Source organism: Pelodiscus sinensis, chromosome 2, assembly GCF_049634645.1.
Source record: "Pelodiscus sinensis isolate JC-2024 chromosome 2, ASM4963464v1, whole genome shotgun sequence".
NCBI lineage: Eukaryota > Metazoa > Chordata > Testudines > Trionychidae > Pelodiscus > Pelodiscus sinensis.
The window spans coordinates 168,016,896-168,036,909 of NC_134712.1; the positions used below are offsets into that span (position 1 = coordinate 168,016,896).

Consider the following 20,014-nt stretch of genomic DNA (forward strand, 5'->3'; position numbering starts at 1 on the left):
GGTCTGAGGAAGGGTGTCTCTGAGAAAGATCAAATGCTTGAATTAGTTCACTTACAGTTAATAAACTGTCACCCACACCTTTTGTCTGAAATGAGGTGGTCTTTCTCAGATGTTATCTCTGTTCGGTTTTAAAACCTGTGTGTATGCAGAGGAAAATATTCCCCCATCCTCAGCAGCCTCACAGAAAGACACCAGTAAATTGGAAATACTCTAACTATGATGATCCCTACGTATAGATGATAGGGGAAAAAAAATCTATCTAGGAAATAGGTTCCCAGCTGCAGGCCATAATTGAGGTCCCTTTAAGTAAGAAGAGAGCTGGTTGTTCATATGATGTGGTTCCTCCTCTTTTCCATCTATTAAATGTCGGGAACAGAGCTAAGAATGAAATACTTTCACGTATTTTTTTTCCATGTATGCTGTCGCTACAGGGATGTGATGGGAGTGCAAATGGGAGGAGAGAGAGGTAAGCCATGCTCTGTGTAATGGGCAGTTCATGAGATAATCTTTTAGCATGCGGACAAGACAATGACCATTTCTGAGAAAAACCTGATCCAACAATCCATTTACAACATTAAAATAAAACAAAAGCCATAATCCCTTCTCCATTTTAAAGAGCAAGGATTTGCTGAGTTGAAAAAACTTGTGAATAGGATCACTGTGAAGAGAATTCACATATCAACTTTAGATCCACATAAAAATATAAAATTCATTAAATTGCCCAAACTGTCAAGACATAAGGATTTCTTAGTGTTTCTAATGATCTCATCTACTGGCTGGAGTGCTTTGTTATTTGAGCAATGATACAGGAGTGTAAGTAAGGTTCCACTGGTTACTGTAAAAGAAAAAGTCAATGTGATACTTCTGGCTGGATTAAGTATTTTGGCACAGGAACGCAGCTAGTTGTTTCTGGTAAGTATTTTTATTCTTGATTGATTTTCTTTTCCTGAATAGAATAAAAGGACAAAAACTGTACTGAATAAATGAATATAAGAAAAGAAAGTAGCACCTAAGCCATGGATTGCTCTTGATCTGCATATGGATCTATATGTGAGTAAAGTGAATACAAGAGTAAAAGGCTGGAATATTTATTGACTGGCTGTTAAGTACCAGGAAGTGGGGAAATGGAGCTTTACATTTAAACTATAGGGCCAAATTCATCTCCCATTGAAGGAGTCCAAATACCAGCAGAACAGGTATCAATTTAGCAGAAGTGAGATTATTAAATGGTTTGCTATCATTAGTGCTCTTTCAGCCTTTGGTGGTTAATGACAGAAAATTACCTAGGATGCAACAGTCTTCAGGATATTATGGGAATATTTTTTTCTCCTGTGTATAGTAGTCTCCATATATTATTAAATCTACAGAAACAGTCCAATCACCTATATAAGTTCGAGTTAATGTTGAGTACATAGCAGTATTTATAATTGATTGTCTAGCAAATATTATCTAAGCCATACATTATGCACAGACAAATAGAAAGGGAAGCCCAGAGATTGTGCTTTGCCCAAGAGCAGACAGGGAGAGACAGAAATAAAGCACTCTGGTAGTTTAAACACTGGACCATCCCTTCCCATTTAGGCACATATTAGATCATCAGACTAAATCCTGCCCATCCACTGAAATAATTGGAAGAACGTGGTGGCCAGCAATTTATCCCAATCAATTTGCCATTCTGTGGTGTATGGAAATAGAAAGAGAGAGAGAAAAAAAGACCAAGAATTCACAAAGTGGATAAATTCAGGTTAATACTCACATAGTTATGCAGGTATTAGACTGTCTTGTGTGTATTATGGACTCTGTATATTGGATAGGAATGTCTGTATGCTAGTCTGATGAAATTCATAACTTGATGATTCATTAGTTTTTGTAGAGGATTTCAATGATGTGAGTCTGGGGTAAAGTACTTTGGCTCAGGCACCACATTGGTGGTTTCAAGTAAGTTTCTCAAGTTGTTTTCTGCATTTACTATGTTTATTATCCAGGACAAGAACAAACTATTCAGGAATATATGGGGTGAAATCCTGATTCCATTGAAGAAAAAGTCAAAACTGCAATTGACATGAACGGGGGCATGTTTGGATTTAAGGGGACAGAGAGAATCCTATGCCTTTAATTCATCTTATCCTTCCCTCTAAATACTGATAAATCATCCTTCTTGGGTGTCTAGTGCCTGCGACAAATGTTTCTGAAGAGCAACTGTTTTCTGTAGAGGAATAAATCTTATTACACCAAGTGGTAGAAGTTAGCCAAAATGATTCTCATGGACATACCCAGTTGAAGAGAGAGAGCATAGAGAAAAAGTTTCTTACGATAATAGAATACAGAATGCAATTTATTCAAAAAGGATAACAATGGAAAATGTGATATGCAATCTAGAGTAGAATGAAAGAATGCCTTTACTATCTAACTATGAAGATAATGTAGAGAATTCAGTATAAAACAGAGGAATGATCATCCTGACTATTAATGATTGACACACAATTTTTTTGGCTGACTCTGGGTCAAAACTGGACTCTTCTTTTTTGTAGGATCAGTACCCCGGACAAGCAGAACATCCACATTTCTGTCCAGTGCAGAAAGGGGGTAAGCCACAGAGCACTAGGGACCAGAGGTAGAGAAGAGGCGAGAGCATGGAATAGCCAATGGGTCTGTGACCAGAGAGATCAACTGGCCAAAATCCCTGAACACCATTTCATTAGGTCACATCAATTCATTAGGTCACAGAAATTATGAGTCCAACATTATATCTCAAATGTCAAACAGACCCCCTTCTCAGTGAAATGAAGGATGTTTATATACAATTTAAAAGCTACCCAATTAATATTAATACACAGCATTTGAAAATGTCAGTGTAATCTCACCTTGATAAATAATTGTAATTGTCTCCATTTCGGATTGAATTAAATGGCTCTCAATTGTGCATATATTGCAATAATATGGGCATAATGGCATACTCTGTCAAATTCAGTTTAATAATTTATCTGAATGCAAGAATTCTTACACTGGCTAAATTTTTATGAATGTAATAATTTATTAACACTCATGACAATGTAATAATAAATAATAGGCTAATAACAGACAAATGTAGTAATAATGCTTTTCTCTCTTGGGTGTAAATTATACCAGGTGTTGTGCCTGGATTTTGTTCTCAAATAGTACCCCAGTATTATTTACTTATGTTTATCCATAAGTGGTATGCAGATTGCAAAAACACACAATAAATAGTCTCAGAGGGGTAGCCGTGTTTGTCCGTATCTGCCAAAACAATAAGGAGTTCATGGCATGTTAGAGATTTATTAGGAAATGAGAACATAAAGTTATTAGCAGAGAGTTGCTTACAACTTAATCTTTTAAGTTGCAATCCTTACTTTTCCAAATTTCCCATTGATACTAAAGGGAATTTCTTTTGAGAAAGGAGGGAAGTCGAAGGGGCCGGAGCCAATTGCCTTCTTAAAAAAGAAAAATGATACATCATATAATAAACACAAACACACCTACTTGTTCAAAATTCCACTTATATAGGCTGAAATCATTTCAGAAAAGGAATCTTCACAAGTTTTCACATGAGCGGGACTAGTCAGTGCATAAAGTTAAGCATGTGAGTAACACTCTCGGGGATCAGAGCTATAATATTTATTGTTTATTAAAAACACTGGGTCACATTTTCAAAATAATCTGAATTTCATAGGGAATGGGACACCTGATTCTGTTTTTGTTATGCTTCGTAAATTCCAAACAATGTGCTGTGTGGAATATAGGCCCTCTATTTTATTAAATGGTCCCCAATTTTTCAAATAAAATAAGTGTTGGAACAAATAGAGAATGCATTTGATGCTCATTTGGGTACATCTAACACTACTGAAATATCAGCAAACTTCCATTTCTTCTTTGTGATGCATGTTTATAACATGAGAATCTTTCTTCTTTCTGCAAAGAATATTTCTTTGACAGTTGGCTGGGATGGGAACCTGATTTTCTGGGTTTTATCCCACAGTAACAAATGGGGACAGAGATTAGCTGCCGTTACAGTTTTGAGAACCTGTTCACTTCTTGTGATAATAGTAAATTCAATACACTGTTTTAAAAACATGTATCTTTTTTGTCAGTCATATGAAACACGCAGAAGGATAATATTTGTGTAGGGAATTTTATTTTTTGTTGGCCTAGCTTAGTACTTATTATTTCATCTTCTTGCGCAAACTCAGAGATGAAATAATATTTTCATCCTTTCAGATCAATTTTTAATTAAAATATTTTGGTCGTGTTATATCCAATCCTACAGCAGTCAGCAATTTTTTAAAATTTCATGAAATGACAATTTATTCTATGACCTTTTCTTGAGTGACAAATTCAATACAGTGACAAAATCATTCCAAATTACTGCTGGAGATATAGCAGAACTTCACTTTGCTAATCCATTCGAGGATTTGGACACATGCAGTAATGTCCACTCTGTTCCTCAGCAAACATTAGATAGCTGAGTTCTGTTGAAAGTCCCATTATTAGTAATGCTTCATAATCAAGATTTTCAGAAGCGGTTGACTAAAATTAGGCCTCTTACTATTTTTCTGGGCATTTTTAAGAGACTTTATTGGTGGAAGTGTTGAGCATTATGCGTAACACTTCATGTTATTTGTGAAACAAACAAATTCATTTGAGGATTTCTTAATTAATATTTGTAATTGAGTGATACATGTCTATATATTTTGTGTACTTTCCCAAAACGTGTTCTGCAACAGTGCCCTCTGATGTGCTAGCAAGTGGGTTCTCTACATAGGTCACTCAGTATGTTGTTTTAATGAGAATCATTAATGAAAACTATTGTCAGCAAAGGTTACATTTCACAAGATGGACATGGCTTAAAGTTTCCTTTTCTCACTATTTTTAAAAGTGCTAATCAAGGTTCTAAAACAGTGTGAGTGGTGAGTTCAGGACAAATGGAATCTCTTGATAAAATATTAGAGCGATTTTTAAAAAGAGGCCTCTTAAAATGTTTGTGGAATTTTTAATATCCTGCGCTGCAGGTATCTCTACACTGGAATAAACATCACATGGCACCAAGTCTCAGAGCCTGGCTGAATTAACTCAGGTTTGTGAGTCTCAGGCTTTGGTGCGAAATACTGCACTGTAGACATTCAGGCTTAAACTGGAGTATCGGCTCATAGACCACCTCTATTATTGGCTTTCAGAGCTGATGCTACAGCTTGTGCCTAACTATCTACACTGCAACTTTTAGCCCAGCACCACAGCCTTGCAAGCCAGAACCAGAGGACTTGAGACAGATATGGTTCTCCTATGAATCTTTTATTGTCGTATAGATGTACCCTTCCTCTCATTATCATGGTTTCTTTTACACACAAGTTTTGATTAAATAATGGGCAAATTTTCAGTCACAAATGTTTTGAAATAAACCACAACATAATGCTGTACTTACCATTCATTTTAAAAAGTCTTCAATATATATTGAGTTTGGAAGACAAATTAATAGACACTATCACAGATTCTTCTCTTTCATAAAAACGTGTGTTCAATTCAAGCAATGAAAAAGCATCAAAAAGCACAAATCATTCAAAAAATGAAGTTGCCTCTCTCTAAGTCTACTTTCAAATCTGTGAATTCTTTATTGTTTCAAAAGTGTAAAATGAAATTCTCAATTTACTTAATGACTAATCATTTCATTTCTCTCTCTAAAATGAATCCAGATACAAAAGCAAAATTTGATCCTCAGAAGATCCAGATCCTGTCTCCTACTAAACAAGAAGGGAAAGGAACACACATATGCCTCATTGAGGATTTTTTCCCAAAAGTTATTAACGTGAATTGGGAAGGCCCGAATGCAGAGAAAAATGCAATACGTGGGGAAATTTGGTCCCCGAATGACGATAAAGAATCATACTCAGTGACTAGCTGGCTGACTATGGATGATCCTGACCAGTATAAGTGCACATATAAACATGAAAGCACAGAAGGTTCTGTCTCTCTCCGATCCCAAGGTATATACTCTATATTTAAACTAGTTCTCTGTTTAGTGGGTTCGTTGTTTCTTTACAACTCACCAATAAAATGAATTATTGTTCCTAAAAAGGACACACATTTCTCTCTAGTGCTATATTACATCTCTCCACCATTTGGCTTTCTCCATCATTTGGCTCTCACTAAAACTTGCATTTCCATCATACACTCAGTTTTGGCTTCTTTCTACCAATTCAAAATCTTCCTCTAATGAACAAAAATGTTGGCTGAAATCCTCAGCTTGGGTAAATAAACCTAATTCTAATGAAGGCAATGGAGATTGTAGATTCAGACCAGCCAAACTCCTGGGTTTCAGTGTTTGATTTCATCAAGTGCTACATATTGCAACAAAAGTAACGACACACACACAGCATCTAATGTGTTAAAATTGACTGGAATAATTAAACAAACCAAAATAAAAAAGATAATGCAAGAGAAAGAGAAATGTATGTTGAGAAGTAATTTCTGTCTAATTTAGCTTTGCAAGAACAAAACCATTTCCATTTTTATGATTGAATAGGTATTTCTACAACTTTTATTTGCATATTGCTGGATTTTCACCTGGGCTACGTCTAGACTGGACACAAAAGACGGAATAGGCATGCAAAGCAGGCATGTCAGAACAGGGAAATCCACGGAGGATTTAAATATCCCCCGTGGGATTTAAATAAACATGGCCGCCGCTTTTTTTCCGGCTTGGGGAAAAGCCGGAAAAGAGCGTCTAGACTGGGGCGATCCTCCAGAATAAAGCCCTTTTCCGGAGGATCTCTTATTCCTACTTGAAAGTCTAGATGCTCTTTTCCGGCTTTTCCCCAAGCCGGAAAAAAAGCGGCGGCCATGTTTATTTAAATCCCGCGGGGGATATTTAAATCCCCCGCGGATTTCCCTATTCTGACATGCCTGCTTTGCATGCCTATTCCGTCTTATGTGGCCAGTCTAGACGTAGCCCTGGTGTATATTAGCAAAGAACTGTTGAAATGAACAGGGCCAAGCCAATTGATACTATCAGAGAATCTGGCCTATGTGCCTTACATTTCAGTTCTCAAAGTACCATCAGATAAAAGAAATGTTAAGGTAATGTAACGATTGGCAGTGTGTACTTTACCTCCACGTCTCTCAGCCTGGAGGTAACTAAGAACAACACACACACATTTTTTTTTCATATAAAATGGGGAAAAACAGGATCATCCCCATCTTGCATATTCAAAATGCCTAAGAGATGAGGTTTGGACTGTATGCTCATCTGCATTATTTTCTTCTGGCCCTTACATAGCTATTAACCTATAATACCACTATCCTAAATATTGACAATCCCGAGCTCCGTCAGGCTAGACAATCAGGTGGCCAGGTTTTAATTGGTCGAAAATACGTACATGTTTTAGAGGAGCAAACACAACTGAGTAATTTGGTCAGACAAAATGCATCCAGCCTTATGCAAATAGAAGCTTGTGTGCACAGCGAGGGTCATTTTGAGAGCCTGCAATCACATCTGTTAGGCCAAACCCCTACACCCACACAAATACTAACAACTTCAAATGAGCTCCTTTCAGGGACAACATCTACAACTAAATGCATAGAAAGTCATACAAGTACCTATGGGGAGCATTTGTGGGGGGGGGGGTTCCTTATTTATATCTACAAGGTTTTGCCCAATCAATAACCTGCTACTGAGTATATGTGTGAATGGAATTTGACTCCCTCCTCATTTGTTTAAAAAAGTAACTTTTTACATTTGAGGAACTGTAGTTACAGAATTTTTAAACATCCTCGTCTTTGAACTTCTATCAAACTTCTTTTCCTAATTGTCAACAGCACCTAATGTTCCGGACAACCAGATAGTGCCTTGTGTCAACAGAGTTGAGAACGGCACCACGCTTTCTACAGGTAATTGTGTCCAATTCTCATTTTCTGTACAGGAAGATTTAGAACAAACTTCGGCACCCAAGTCTGAATATTGGGCCGTAAAATCATATCAAACACCCTATTAGAAGCTCTCAGTGCCAGAGTCACTGGCATCCTGCCTACTCCTTAGCAGACGTCAGAGAAGACAGCACTGAAATGGCTTCTTTGCTGCTCTCCACCCTGCTCTCTGGAAAGGGATGATCAGAACATAAAGGACAAAATCAGATATCGATTTATGCCCACTCTGATTTGCTGGTATAATTACTACAATTAAATACCATACATAACTTATTGGACCATGCCCAAAGATTTATATTGTTTTTCTTTTAGTCTATAGAATATGTACCATTAACCAGTTGTTGTTGTTGTTGTGTTTTGTGCAGATTATGATATTACAGAGAGTTTAACGCACACAACTGCATATTTCGTATACATCCTCCTTCTCCTGAAAAGCACCATGTACTACGTCATCGTACTCTTCTTCATGTACAGAATGAAAAGTTCAAGCAAACGCCATGGAAAGAAACCCTGAACTTCTCCTTCGGCCTTCCAGCCTCAACATCTGTGTCTGAAAGTTACTTTGTTTTGCCATAAACCATTTCACATGAAACGCCTAGCTCCACATATTAAGATATGCTTTGACTTTGAGTTTGTTGGTTATTTCTTTAATTATAGCATAAGAAGGCTTCTTCTCGTTGGGGCCTAACAGTTTTACAGTTGGCCATTTTTATCATTTTAATTTTGCACCTATTGAATTTCCTAGATTATACTCCTTGGTTTCAGTGGGAATTCTGCCTCACAAAGCGGGGCAGGATCCATCTCTTAGGCTCCTCTACTGCAAAAACACTTGTTCACGCAAGGAACATTTTGGATCTGGACATCCCAACAGCATGCAGTAAAGTCTGTGTGAAAACTCGGCCCCATACATATTGCAGGACTGGAGTCCTAATCTGTAACTTAAAAGAATTTCTCATTTCATAGCTACTGATTTCATGTATTTACTATATAAAATAAAAACAGGCTTCTGAAATATGACTATTTTACTTGAAGTATTAATGAATTTTAAATTCAGCATTGCAGAATTCTGTCCAGTTTATTGATTTGAGGGAAATCAACTCTAGAAACTACAAGGCCTTTTTCACATAGTTTCTAAACACATCACAATCTCTAATGCATTTATCCACAGAACACCACTGTGAAGTAAGGAAGTACTATTGGGTCCATACTGCAGATAGGGAAATGTGGGCTATAGAGACTAAGGCCTCATCCACACTCTAGTAGAAGGTCAGATTAAGATATGCAACTCAGGGATGTTAATTTCAATATCTTAAATTGAATTTCCGCACTATCCACAGAGTGAGAGGCTGACAGGAGCCAATATCGTTAGACCTGCTAAATTGAACACAGGAAGATCGACCGTGGCAGCATCAATCTTCCATGTAGTGCAGACATGCCCTTAGTGACTTGCCCAAAGCCACACAGAAAGCCTATGGTAAAAGAGAATTAAATCCAAGACCAGCACTGAGATCTAAACCATCCCTCCTCTCTTTAACCCTAACCCTGTCTCTGTTCCCCTCTCCCTTATCCACCTCTCCCCATCAGCTCCTATCCTCCTCATATCTTCTGCTGCATTCCCTTCTGCTCCTATCCTTCCCCCATCCATGCCTGCATACATCCCTCTGGCCCTCCCTCTATTCCTATCACCCACCTACGACCTCCAGTCCATTTCCTTCTCTGTTGTCCCACCTCCCACGCTCTTTCCTTTGTGTCACTGCGTCTCCCACTTCTGTCAACCATCCCCTTTCTCTCCCACCATCACATATCCTGTATCTCACACTTTGTTTCCTCCTCCTCCTCACAGCCAGCAGGAGGCGGGGAAGCATTGAGAAGAGAGAAGGTCTCTGCTCTCACATCTGATGCCATAGTGGCCTGCAGCAGCAGCAGCACTGCCCACCACAACACATGAGGTTTTGGCAAAGATGTACAAAAAATTGCCCCCCAAAATTGCTGAGGCTGGTGACACTGCTCCTCCTACACTCCGCCTCCCCCCACAGTCACATGGTGTCGCTCTTCACTCCCATCACCCTAGTGCACGTGTCTTAATATTGCAAGTGGCTAACGGGGGCTGTGGCAGACAAAGGGGCAGCTGAGTTCAACATAAGCAGTACCCTGATCCCATGTGCCACGTGACAGTGCTGCTGTTGGCCCTTGCTCCTCCCCAACCCTGTGGCTGCAGCATCCCCTTCTCAGACTGCCCTCTCTCCACTGCTTGCCCTCCTCTTTGTTTGCTTCTCCCCCAGCCTCCCACCTCCTCTTCCTCCTCATACTTATTGAAAGCAAACAACATGATGGGCAAGGATCCAACTATGTCTCAGGTCTCCCCACCATGATAGACCTGGGAACTTTCCCATTGTGTGGCCCCTGCTGCCAAGCGGTATCACATAGGACACTCTGATCAGCTGCCCCACATTGACCATTCTCCAATTCCTTCCAAGGCTCAGGCCCTGGGCTGTATCCCCTCCGCCCTTGGAGGCACCACCAAAGCTGAGGTGGAGGGTGCTCCCCACAGCTGCCTGTGCCCCCTGGCAGCTCTAACTACTGCCCAGCTCCTGGCTTGCTACAGAGAGGTGCGACAACGTATTTATTCTATGAAGCCTCCCACCACTACACTGACTTCAGTACAACCCCACAAAGGCCAGCAACTGCAGCAGTGCAAGTACTGCCATGGTTATCATGGTATCACTTCATCCTGCTCATCTAGAGAACATCTACAAGAGATGGTGTAAAGTGTCTGTGGCTGTGATTCTGCTCGTTACAGCAGTTCTCTCCATGCTCACCCCTGAAGATTCACCAGCACCATTGCCATCACGGCAGATTGTCCCAAAAATGTCTTGGATAGACAGTTGACACAACCACCTGTGTGACCACATTCTTGTACCCACTGTCAGTTATTTCCCAGAATTATTCTGCAGGAGAGTGAGGTGTGAGGAAGCGTGTCTCTGAGAAAGATCAACTGCTTGAATTAGTTCCCTTACAGTTAATAAACTGCCAACCACACCTTTTGTCTGAAATGAGGTGGGCTTTCTTAGACGTTATCTCTGCTCTGTTTTAAAACCTGTGTGTATGTAGAGGAAAATATTTCCCCATCCTCATAGCAGCCTCATAGAAAGACATCAGTAAATTGGGAACATTCAAACTACAATGATCCCTACATACAGATGATAGGGGGAGAAAATGTATCTAGGAAATAGGTTCCCAGCTGCAGGCCATAATTGAGGTCCTTTTAAATCAGAAGAGAGCTGGCTGTTCATATGATGTGGTTCCTCCTCTTTTCCACCTATTAAATGTCAGGAACAGGGCTAAGAATTAAATACTTTTAGGTATTATTTTTCATGTATTCAGTTGCTACAGAGATGTGATGGGAGCGCAAATGGAAGGAGAGAGAGGTAAGCCATGCTCTGTGGAATGGGCAGTCCATGAGATAATCTTTTAGCATGCGGAAAGCACAATGACAATTTTTGAGAAAAACCTGATCCAACAATTCATTTACAACACTAAAATCAAACAAATCCACAATCCTTTCTCCATTGTAAGGAGCAAGGATTTGCTGAGTTGCAAAAATATGTAAATAGGATCACTGGGAAGAGAATTCACGTTTCGACTTTAGATCCACATAAAAATATAAAATTCATTAAACTGCCCAAACTGTTGAGACATAAGGAATTCTTAGTGCTTCTAATGATCTCATCAATGACACAGGAGTGTAAGTAAGGTTCCACTGGTTACTGTAAAAGAAAAAGTCAATGTGATACTTCAGACTGGATCAAGTACTTTGGCACAGGAACACAGCTAGTTGTTTCTAGTAAGTATTTTTATTCTTGATTGATTTTCTTTTCCTGAATAGACTAAAAGGACAAAAACTGTACTGAATAAATGAATATAAGAAAAGAAAGTAGCACCTAAGCCATGGATTGCTCTTGATCTGCATATGGATCTGTATGTGAGTAAAGTGAATACAAGAGTAAAAGGCTGGAATATTTATTGACTAGCTGTTAAGTACCAGGAAGTGGGGAAATGGAGAGCTTTACATTTAAACTATAGGATCAAATTCATCTCCCATTGAAGGAGTCCAAATACCAGCAGAACAGGTATCAATTTACGGAACAGGTATCAATTTAGCAGATGTGAGATTATTAAAAGGTTTGCAATCATTATCACTATATCAGCCTTTGGTGCTTAATGACAGAAAATTACCTAGGATGCAACAGTCTTCAGGATCTTATGGGAATATTTTTTCCTCCTGTGTATAGTAGTCTCCATATATTATTAAAGCTACAGAAACAGTCCAATCACCTATATAAGTGCTAGTTAATGTTGAGTACATAGCGGTATTTATAGTTGATTGTCTAGCAAATATTATCTAAGCCATATATTACGCATAGACAAATGGAAAGGGAAGCCCAGAGATTGTGCTTTGCCCAAGAACAGACAGGGAGAGATAGAAATATAGCACATCTCCTGAGTTCCACTCTTGTGCTTTAAAAACTGGACCATCCCTTCCCATTTGGGCAAATTTTAGATCATCAGACTAAATTCTGCTCATCCACTGAAATGATTGGAAGTATGTGGTGGCCAGCAATTTATCTCAATCAATTTGCCATGCTGTGATGTATGGAAAGAGAAAGAAAGAGAGAGAAAAAAAACAGGAATTCACAAAGCGCATGAATTCAGGTTAATACTCATATGGTTATGCAGGTATTAGAAAGTCTTGTTTGGATTATGGACTTTGTATATTGAATAGGAATGTCTGTATGTTAGTCTAATGAAATTCATAACTTGATGATTCATTAGTTTTTGTAGAGGATTTCATTGATGTGAGTCTGGAGTAAAGTACTTTGGCTCCGGCACCACATTGGTGGTTTCAAGTAAGTTTCTCAAGGTGTTTATAAAGCTAACATTTACTCTCAGCATTTACTATGTTTGTTATCCAGGACAGAAACAAACTATTCAGGAATATATGGGGGAAATCCTGATTCCATTGAAGAAAAAGTCAAAACTCCAATTGACATGAATGGGGGCAAGATTTCACCTGTAGTCTCTCTAATTCAGATATGAGGCAAGATTTCACTCCTGGCTTCTCTAATACATAAAATACAGTTACGCTTCTGTAATCAACAAGATTGATGTAAATTGTCTGGAGATCTTGTTGAGCATTGCAGCTCCGTGAGGTGATTATGCATATATATTTGGAAGTGGAACCAAGCTTACTGTTAGCACCAAGTGCAAAATGTAAAACTTTTAGACAATGTGGTATATTTAGCACCCAGTCCTCTGATTTGTTGAGCTTCTTCAATGCTCGTAAATTTAAATAGGGGTTGAGGATAATCACTCCGAGGATCTGGACCATGGGTGCGGTAAAAGGTACAGTTGTAGTACCAATTATTTAATGCAAATGTGTTTATTTCCTAACAAAGGCTCCAGTTCAGGAAGGCACTTGCAAACATGTATCTATTCCTAATCTGCAAGGTATTTAAGCATGTGGCTAACTTTAAGGAGCAATCATGGACAAAATACATTGAATCTTGTTTCTATACAATAATGCAAAATGAAGATGTGTATTTATTACATAAACATAAGATATATGAGATAGAGTAACCCTTTTAATAAAACACAGTAGATCCAGTAGTATTATTTTCAATTTTATTTTTAAAATTGGCAATTGTTAACATATTTTAGCCACGTTTGGTTTTAAGGGGATAGAGAGAGTTCTGTGCCTTTAATTCATCTTATCCTTCCCTCTAAATACTGATAAGTCATCCTTGTTTGGTGTCTAGTTCCTGAGATAAATGTTTCTGAAGAGCAAATGTTTTCTGTGGAGGAATAAATCTTAGTACACAAAATGGCAAAAATTAGCCAAAATGATTCTCATGAATATACCCCGTTCAAGAGCTGTATTCTGGCCTCAGCCTATTGTTATCATTAGCTGCAACATATAGGTTTAATGTTATAACCAGAGCCTCTGGTCCCTAATTTTCCATTGCCTATTTTATTGTAAGACCCGAAAGCAATTTTAGTAGCAAATCAGGGTTTTGTTTTGTTTTTTAAAAAGCAACAGAATAGAAAGATACCTGATCTTTATAGATTTTTGCAAAGGATTCACTCACTGTGTTATGTCGTCTGGCTATTACATCAAAGTATTTGGTTCTGGTACAAAGCTCTTTGTAACAGGTAAGTCCTGTGCTAATTATAGTAATGCAAAGATAAAGAAGCTAATTGTGATCATAGAAAGTTTTTTATCATGGGTAAAGTAAACTATTGTAAGTATGATCTGATAAGGTACTGGACACTTACTATGATGTGCTGAGCAACAGCAATTGCTTTAGACTTCAGTGCCGGTTAGGGCTGTTAATAAGGTCTGACATGAAATGCATGAACTTTTAAATCCCAGAGCAAAACTGCCATTTTTATTGACAGACTTAATGAATATTTCCAAAGATCAGCTGTTTCATGGCATTTTTCAGAGGATGTGTCACCATACTTTGATTTTACACAAATTCTTTAACTAAAATTCATAAACAAACATAAAATTAATCATCTGTGAAATAAGTAACTGCAGCGTGCATCTCAGTTAAAGAAAAGAAGCTATCTCTGCAGTAGTCAGTACCTTGATAGCTGATTTCTTAGATATACACCAAAGAGAGTAAAAGAATTTAGCCTTATAGATTGCCATTGTGTGTGAAGTATCTTTGGAATTTTAGGCAAAGTAGTTGTAGCAAATATTCGTAACAATATTTAACCATATATGCTTGGGGCCTGAGTCTCCTTTGCTCTCCTATTCTGAAGCTATTTACACTCATGTAGAGTTGAGGGAAAATGCTGCCATCCTGGTTAAGTAGCATGTTACGTGAAATTTGCATTGGTATAATTGACTGTACAAATAAAGGAAAATCAGATCCTTATTCTCCCAGGGTATGTCTTCAAACAATATCGGGGGGGGGGGGGGAGGATGCAACTAGCGCTGTGAATTTGCATACTTCCTCCGCTTTTTTTTTCCATAAGAGGCGCTTCTGGTATTTACCCAGGTCTACAAGTAGTCGAATTTCAAAATAAACTCCTATATCGAAAGACCCCGTATTCCTCCTACAATGAGGACCTAGGACTGCTTTCCTGATTTATTACTGCATTAAAACTATAGATTACAGGTCCAAAAAAAACTTCTCAAAGAGAAATCTGAAATATTGAAAAGTAAGTTTCTCCTAAGAAAAAAGACACCAAAGATAAAGGAGAAATTCAAACTTTAGCACAATTCTAAGTAAAGTCACTAGGAATTGTGACATTTTGTGTCAGGGTAGAATTTGACAGTAGAATTATGAGCACCAGAGGGATTTCCATTCTAAGTAGATGAGGTGAAATCCTGATTCCACAGATCTCATTAGCAGTGCCGTCAATGGGGTCAGGATTCTTCCCATTTTGTATGACCATACTTAGCAGGGAGACTTCATTCACAAGTACATCAAACAAGCAGAAATGGCTTTAAAAGTCAGATATTGTTCGCTGTCCTGATTTTGCTTTCACTACTCATTCCTCTTTTTAAACTGACTTGACCCCATTCACATAAAATGGAAGCTCTGGGGTATAGCCGATTTAGTCTATAGGTCTGGTAGCACTTTCTAGACTGACAAAACAGATAGATGGTATCATGAGCTTTCATGGGCACAACACACTTCTTCAGATGACCAGAGTTTAAAATGGAGTTATGCCAGACTGACATCCATGTAAATGAAAGCAGGGTCAGCACTTACCAAAGTTTTTCAAAATACCTGCTGAGAGGAGTAGATGAGTAAACATATTTGGCAACAGAAACAAGCTTACCACTGTCAATGAGCATGATATAGGAATAATTGTGCTCCTCCTACTGTGTCAAATAAAGTGCACCTAATCATCAGTAGGGTTCCATGTCTGTCATGGAAGGTGCAGGAGTCATGGATTCTGTGTCAATCTGTGACCTTCCTACTTTTGCAGTGGCCAGTGTGGCTGACCCCAGGGCTATCCAAGCAGCTGGCCAAGCCACTTGAAACACAAATCTACTGCGTTAAGATGATTCTATGAACTTCTGTTCTGTTTAAAATTGCATATAAAAAATATGAAGCTATCGGGGCCAGATCCTCAGTGGAGCCCCTATGATTTCCAGCAGCTAAAGATCTGGCCTATGAGTTTTTGCAAAGCACCTGAACGCAGTGAGAACAATTATATCAAAGTCTTCGGCTCCGGCACAGAGCTCATTGTTACAAGTAAGTTCTATAGTAGCATAGAGAAAAAGTTTCTTATGATGATAGAATGCAAAATGCAATATATTCTAAAAGGATAACAATGGAAAATGTGATATGCAATCTAGAGTAGAATGAAAGAATGCCTTTACTATCTAATTATGAAGATAATGTAGACAATTCAGTATAAAACAGAGGAATGATCACCCTGACTATTAATGATGGACATAAAATTTTTTTTGGCTCACTCTGGGTCAAAATTGGGTTATTCTTTTTGGCAGGATCAGTGCCCCACACCAGCAGGACATCCACATTTCTGTCCAGTGTGGGGAGGGGGTAAGCCACAGAGCACTAGAGACAAGAGGTAGGGAAGAGGTGAGGGCCTGAGGTCGTAGGTCTGTGACTAGAGAGATCAACTGGCCAAAATCCCTGAACACCATTTCATTAGGTCACATCAATTCATTAGGTCACAGAAATTATGAGTCCAACATTATAGCTCAAATGTCAAACAGACCCCCTGAAAATATTAGTGTAACCTCACCTTGACAAATAATTGTAATTTTGGATTGAATTAAGTGGCGTTCAGTTGTGCGTACATATGCTATGCTTGTCAAAATCTGATCCATTTGAATAGAAATATGCAGGGCAGTTTTTGTAGTAAGTTGCAATAATATGGACATAATGGCATACTCTATCAAAATAAGTTTAATAATTTATCTGAATGCAAGATTTCCATACTGGATTAATTTTTAGCATGTAATAATTTATTAATGCTCACAATAATGTAAAGATAAGTCACAGGCTAACAACAAACATAAGTAGTAATAATCCTTTTTTCTCTTGGGTGTAAATAATACCAGGTACTGTGCATGGATTTTGTTCTCAAATAGTACACCAGCATTAATTACTTATGTTTACCCATGAGTGGTATGCAGATTGCAAACACACACACAATAGTCTCACAGGGGTAGTCGTGTTTTTCTGTATCTGCAAAAACAATAAGGAGTTCTGTGGCACCTTTGAGATTTATTAGGGCATGCGCACATAAAATTATTAGCAGGGAGTCACTTACAATTTAACCCTGAAATCCTTACTTTTGTAAACTTCCCGTTGATACTAAAGAGAATTTCTTTTGAGAAAGGAGTAAAGTTGAAGGGGCCGGAGCCAATTGCCTTCTTTAAAAAAAAGTGAAACATTATATAATAAAAACATATCAAGTACAACACACCTGCTTGTTCAAAATTCCACTTATATAGGCTGAAATCATTTCAGCAAAGGAATCTTCACAAGTTTTGACATTAGCGAGATTAGTCAGTGCATAAAGTTAAGCACGTGAGTAACACTCTGTGGGATCAGAGCTTTAATATTTATTATTTATTAAAGACAATGGATGACATTATCAAAATGACCTGAATTTCATAAGGAATGGGACACCTAATTCCATTTTTGTTACACTTCATAAATTCTAAACAATGTGCCGTGTGGAGTATAGGCCCACTATTTTATTAAATGGTCCCTAATTTTTCAAATAAAATAAGTGTTGGAACAAATAGAGAATGCACTTGATGCCCATTTGAGGACCTCTAACACTACTGAAATATCAGCAACCTTCCATTTCTTCTTTGTGATGCATGCTTATAAAATGAGAATCTTACTTCTTTCTGCAAAAGAATACTTCTTTGGCAGTTGGCTGTGATGGGAACCTGATTCTCTGGGTTGTATCCCACAGTAACAAATGAGGATAGAGATTATCTGCCGTAACAGTGTGGAGAACCTGTTCACTGCTTGTGATGATAATAAATTCAATACACTGTTTTAAAAAAAAGGTATCATTTACTGTCAGTAACACGCAGAAGGATAATGATTTGTGTAGGTAATTTTCTTTTTTGTTGACATGGCTCAGTATTTATTATTTCATTCCCTGACACAGAGATGAAATAATATTTTCATCCTTTCAGTTCAATCTTTTAATTAAAAGTATTTTGGTCATGTTACACCCAATTCTAAAGCAGTCAGCAATTTTTTTAATCAGCTTTTCTTGAGTGACAAATTCAGTGCTGTGGCAGAATCGTTCCAAAATACTGCTGGAGATATAGCAGAACTTCACTTTGCTAATCCACTCGAGGATTTGGACACATGCAGTAACCTCCCCTCTTTTCCTCAGCAAACATTAGATAGCTGAGTTCTGTTGAAAGTCCCATTATTAGTAATGCTTCATAATCAAGATTTTCAGAAGCGGTTGACTAAAAGTAGGCCTCTGACTATTTCTCTGGGCATTTTTAAGAGACTTTATTGGTGGAAGTGTTGAGCATTATGCGTAACACTTCATGTTATTTGTGAAACAAACAAATTCATTTGAGGATTTCTTAATTAATATTTGTAATTGAGTGATACATGTCTATATATTTTGTGTACTTTCCCAAAACGTGTTCTGCAACAGTGCCCTCTGATGTGCTAGCAAGTGGGTTCTCTACATAGGTCACTCAGTATGTTGTTTTAATGAGAATCATTAATGAAAATTATTGTCAGCAAAGGTTACATTTCACAAGATGGACATGGCTTAAAGTTTCCTTTTCTCACTATTTTTAAAAGTGCTAATCAAGGTTCTAAAACAGTGTGAGTGGTGAGTTCAGGACAAATGGAATCTCTTGATAAAATATTAGAGCGATTTTTAAAAAGAGGCCTCTTAAAATGTTTATGGAACCTTTAATATCCTACGCTGCAGGTATCTCTACACTGGAATAAACATCACATGGCACCAAGTCTCAGAGCCTGGCTGAATTAACTCAGGTTTGTAGGTCTGGGGCTTTAGTGCGAAATACTGCTCTGTAGACATTCAGGCTTTAACTGGAGTATTGGCTCATAGACCACCTCTATTATTGGCTTTCAGAGCTTGTGCCTAACTATCTACACTGCAACTTTTAGCCCAGCACCACAGCCTTGCAAGCCAGAACCAGAGGACTTGAGACAGACAAGGTTCTTCTGTGAGTCCTTTATTGTCGTATAGATGTACCCTTCCTCCCATTATCATGGTGTCTTTTACACACAAGTTCTGGTTAAATAATGGGCAAATTTTCAAAGTCACCAATGTTTTGAAATAAACCACAACATAATGCTGTTCTTACCATTCATTTTAAAAAGTCTTCAATATATATTGAGTTTGGAAGACAAATTAGTAAACACTATCACAGATTCTTCTCTTTCATAAATACATGTGTTCAATTCAAGCAATGAAAAAGCATCAAAAAGCACAAAACATTAAAAAAATGAAGTTGCCTATGTCTAAGTCTAGTTTAAAATCTGTGAATTCTTTATTGTTTCAAAAGTGTAAAATTAAATTCTCAATTTACTTAATGACTAAACTTTTCATTTCTCTCTCTAAAATGAATCCAGATACAAAAGCAAAACTTGATCCTGAGAAGATCCAGATCCTGTCTCCTACTAAACAAGAAGGGAAAGGAACACACATATGCCTCATTGAGGATTTTTTCCCAAAAATTATTAAGGTGACTTGGGAAGGCCTGAATGCAGAGAAAAATGCAATACGTGGTGAAATTTGGCACCGGGAAGACAATACAGAATCATATTCAGTGACTAGCTGGCTGACTGTCGATGATCCTGACCAGACGTATAAATGCAAATATGACCATGAAAGCAGAAAAGGTGTTGTCCCTCTCGAATCCCAAGGTATATACTCTATATTTAAACTAGTTCTCTGTTTACTGGGTTCATTGTTTCTTTACAATACAACATTATTGTTCCTAAAAAGGATACATATTTCTCTCTAGTCCAATATTAGTTTCCATCTCTCCATAAATTGGCTCTCTCTC

General features: G+C 38.0%; 2 protein-coding genes across 2 annotated transcripts in view; both read left to right on the forward strand.

Moving 5' to 3' along the window:
* Positions 1-20,014, forward strand: part of LOC102448091 (uncharacterized) — a 57,241-nt gene that overhangs the window by 34,213 nt on the left and 3,014 nt on the right. The window contains exons 9-11 of the mRNA XM_075919831.1: positions 14,027-14,145; positions 16,020-16,208; positions 19,578-19,871. Coding sequence (XP_075775946.1) covers positions 14,027-14,145; positions 16,020-16,208; positions 19,578-19,871 — 602 coding nt within the window. The remainder of the gene's footprint in view (positions 1-14,026; positions 14,146-16,019; positions 16,209-19,577; positions 19,872-20,014) is intronic.
* Positions 1,795-8,945, forward strand: TARP (TCR gamma alternate reading frame protein). Its single transcript, XM_075921737.1, has 4 exons — positions 1,795-1,938; positions 5,706-5,996; positions 7,828-7,899; positions 8,301-8,945. Exons 2-4 carry the CDS (start codon positions 5,921-5,923, stop codon positions 8,447-8,449), a joined length of 297 nt encoding a protein of 98 aa, XP_075777852.1. The 5' UTR covers positions 1,795-1,938; positions 5,706-5,920; the 3' UTR covers positions 8,450-8,945.

Coding starts and splice junctions, on each gene's coding strand:
- TARP (XM_075921737.1), top strand. CDS start 5,921: ATGGATGATCCTGACCAGTATAAGTGCACATATAAACATGAAAGCACA. Junction 5,997..7,827: donor TGTCTCTCTCCGATCCCAAG/GTATATACTCTA, acceptor AATTGTCAACAG/CACCTAATGTTCCGGACAAC. Junction 7,900..8,300: donor CGGCACCACGCTTTCTACAG/GTAATTGTGTCC, acceptor TGTTTTGTGCAG/ATTATGATATTACAGAGAGT.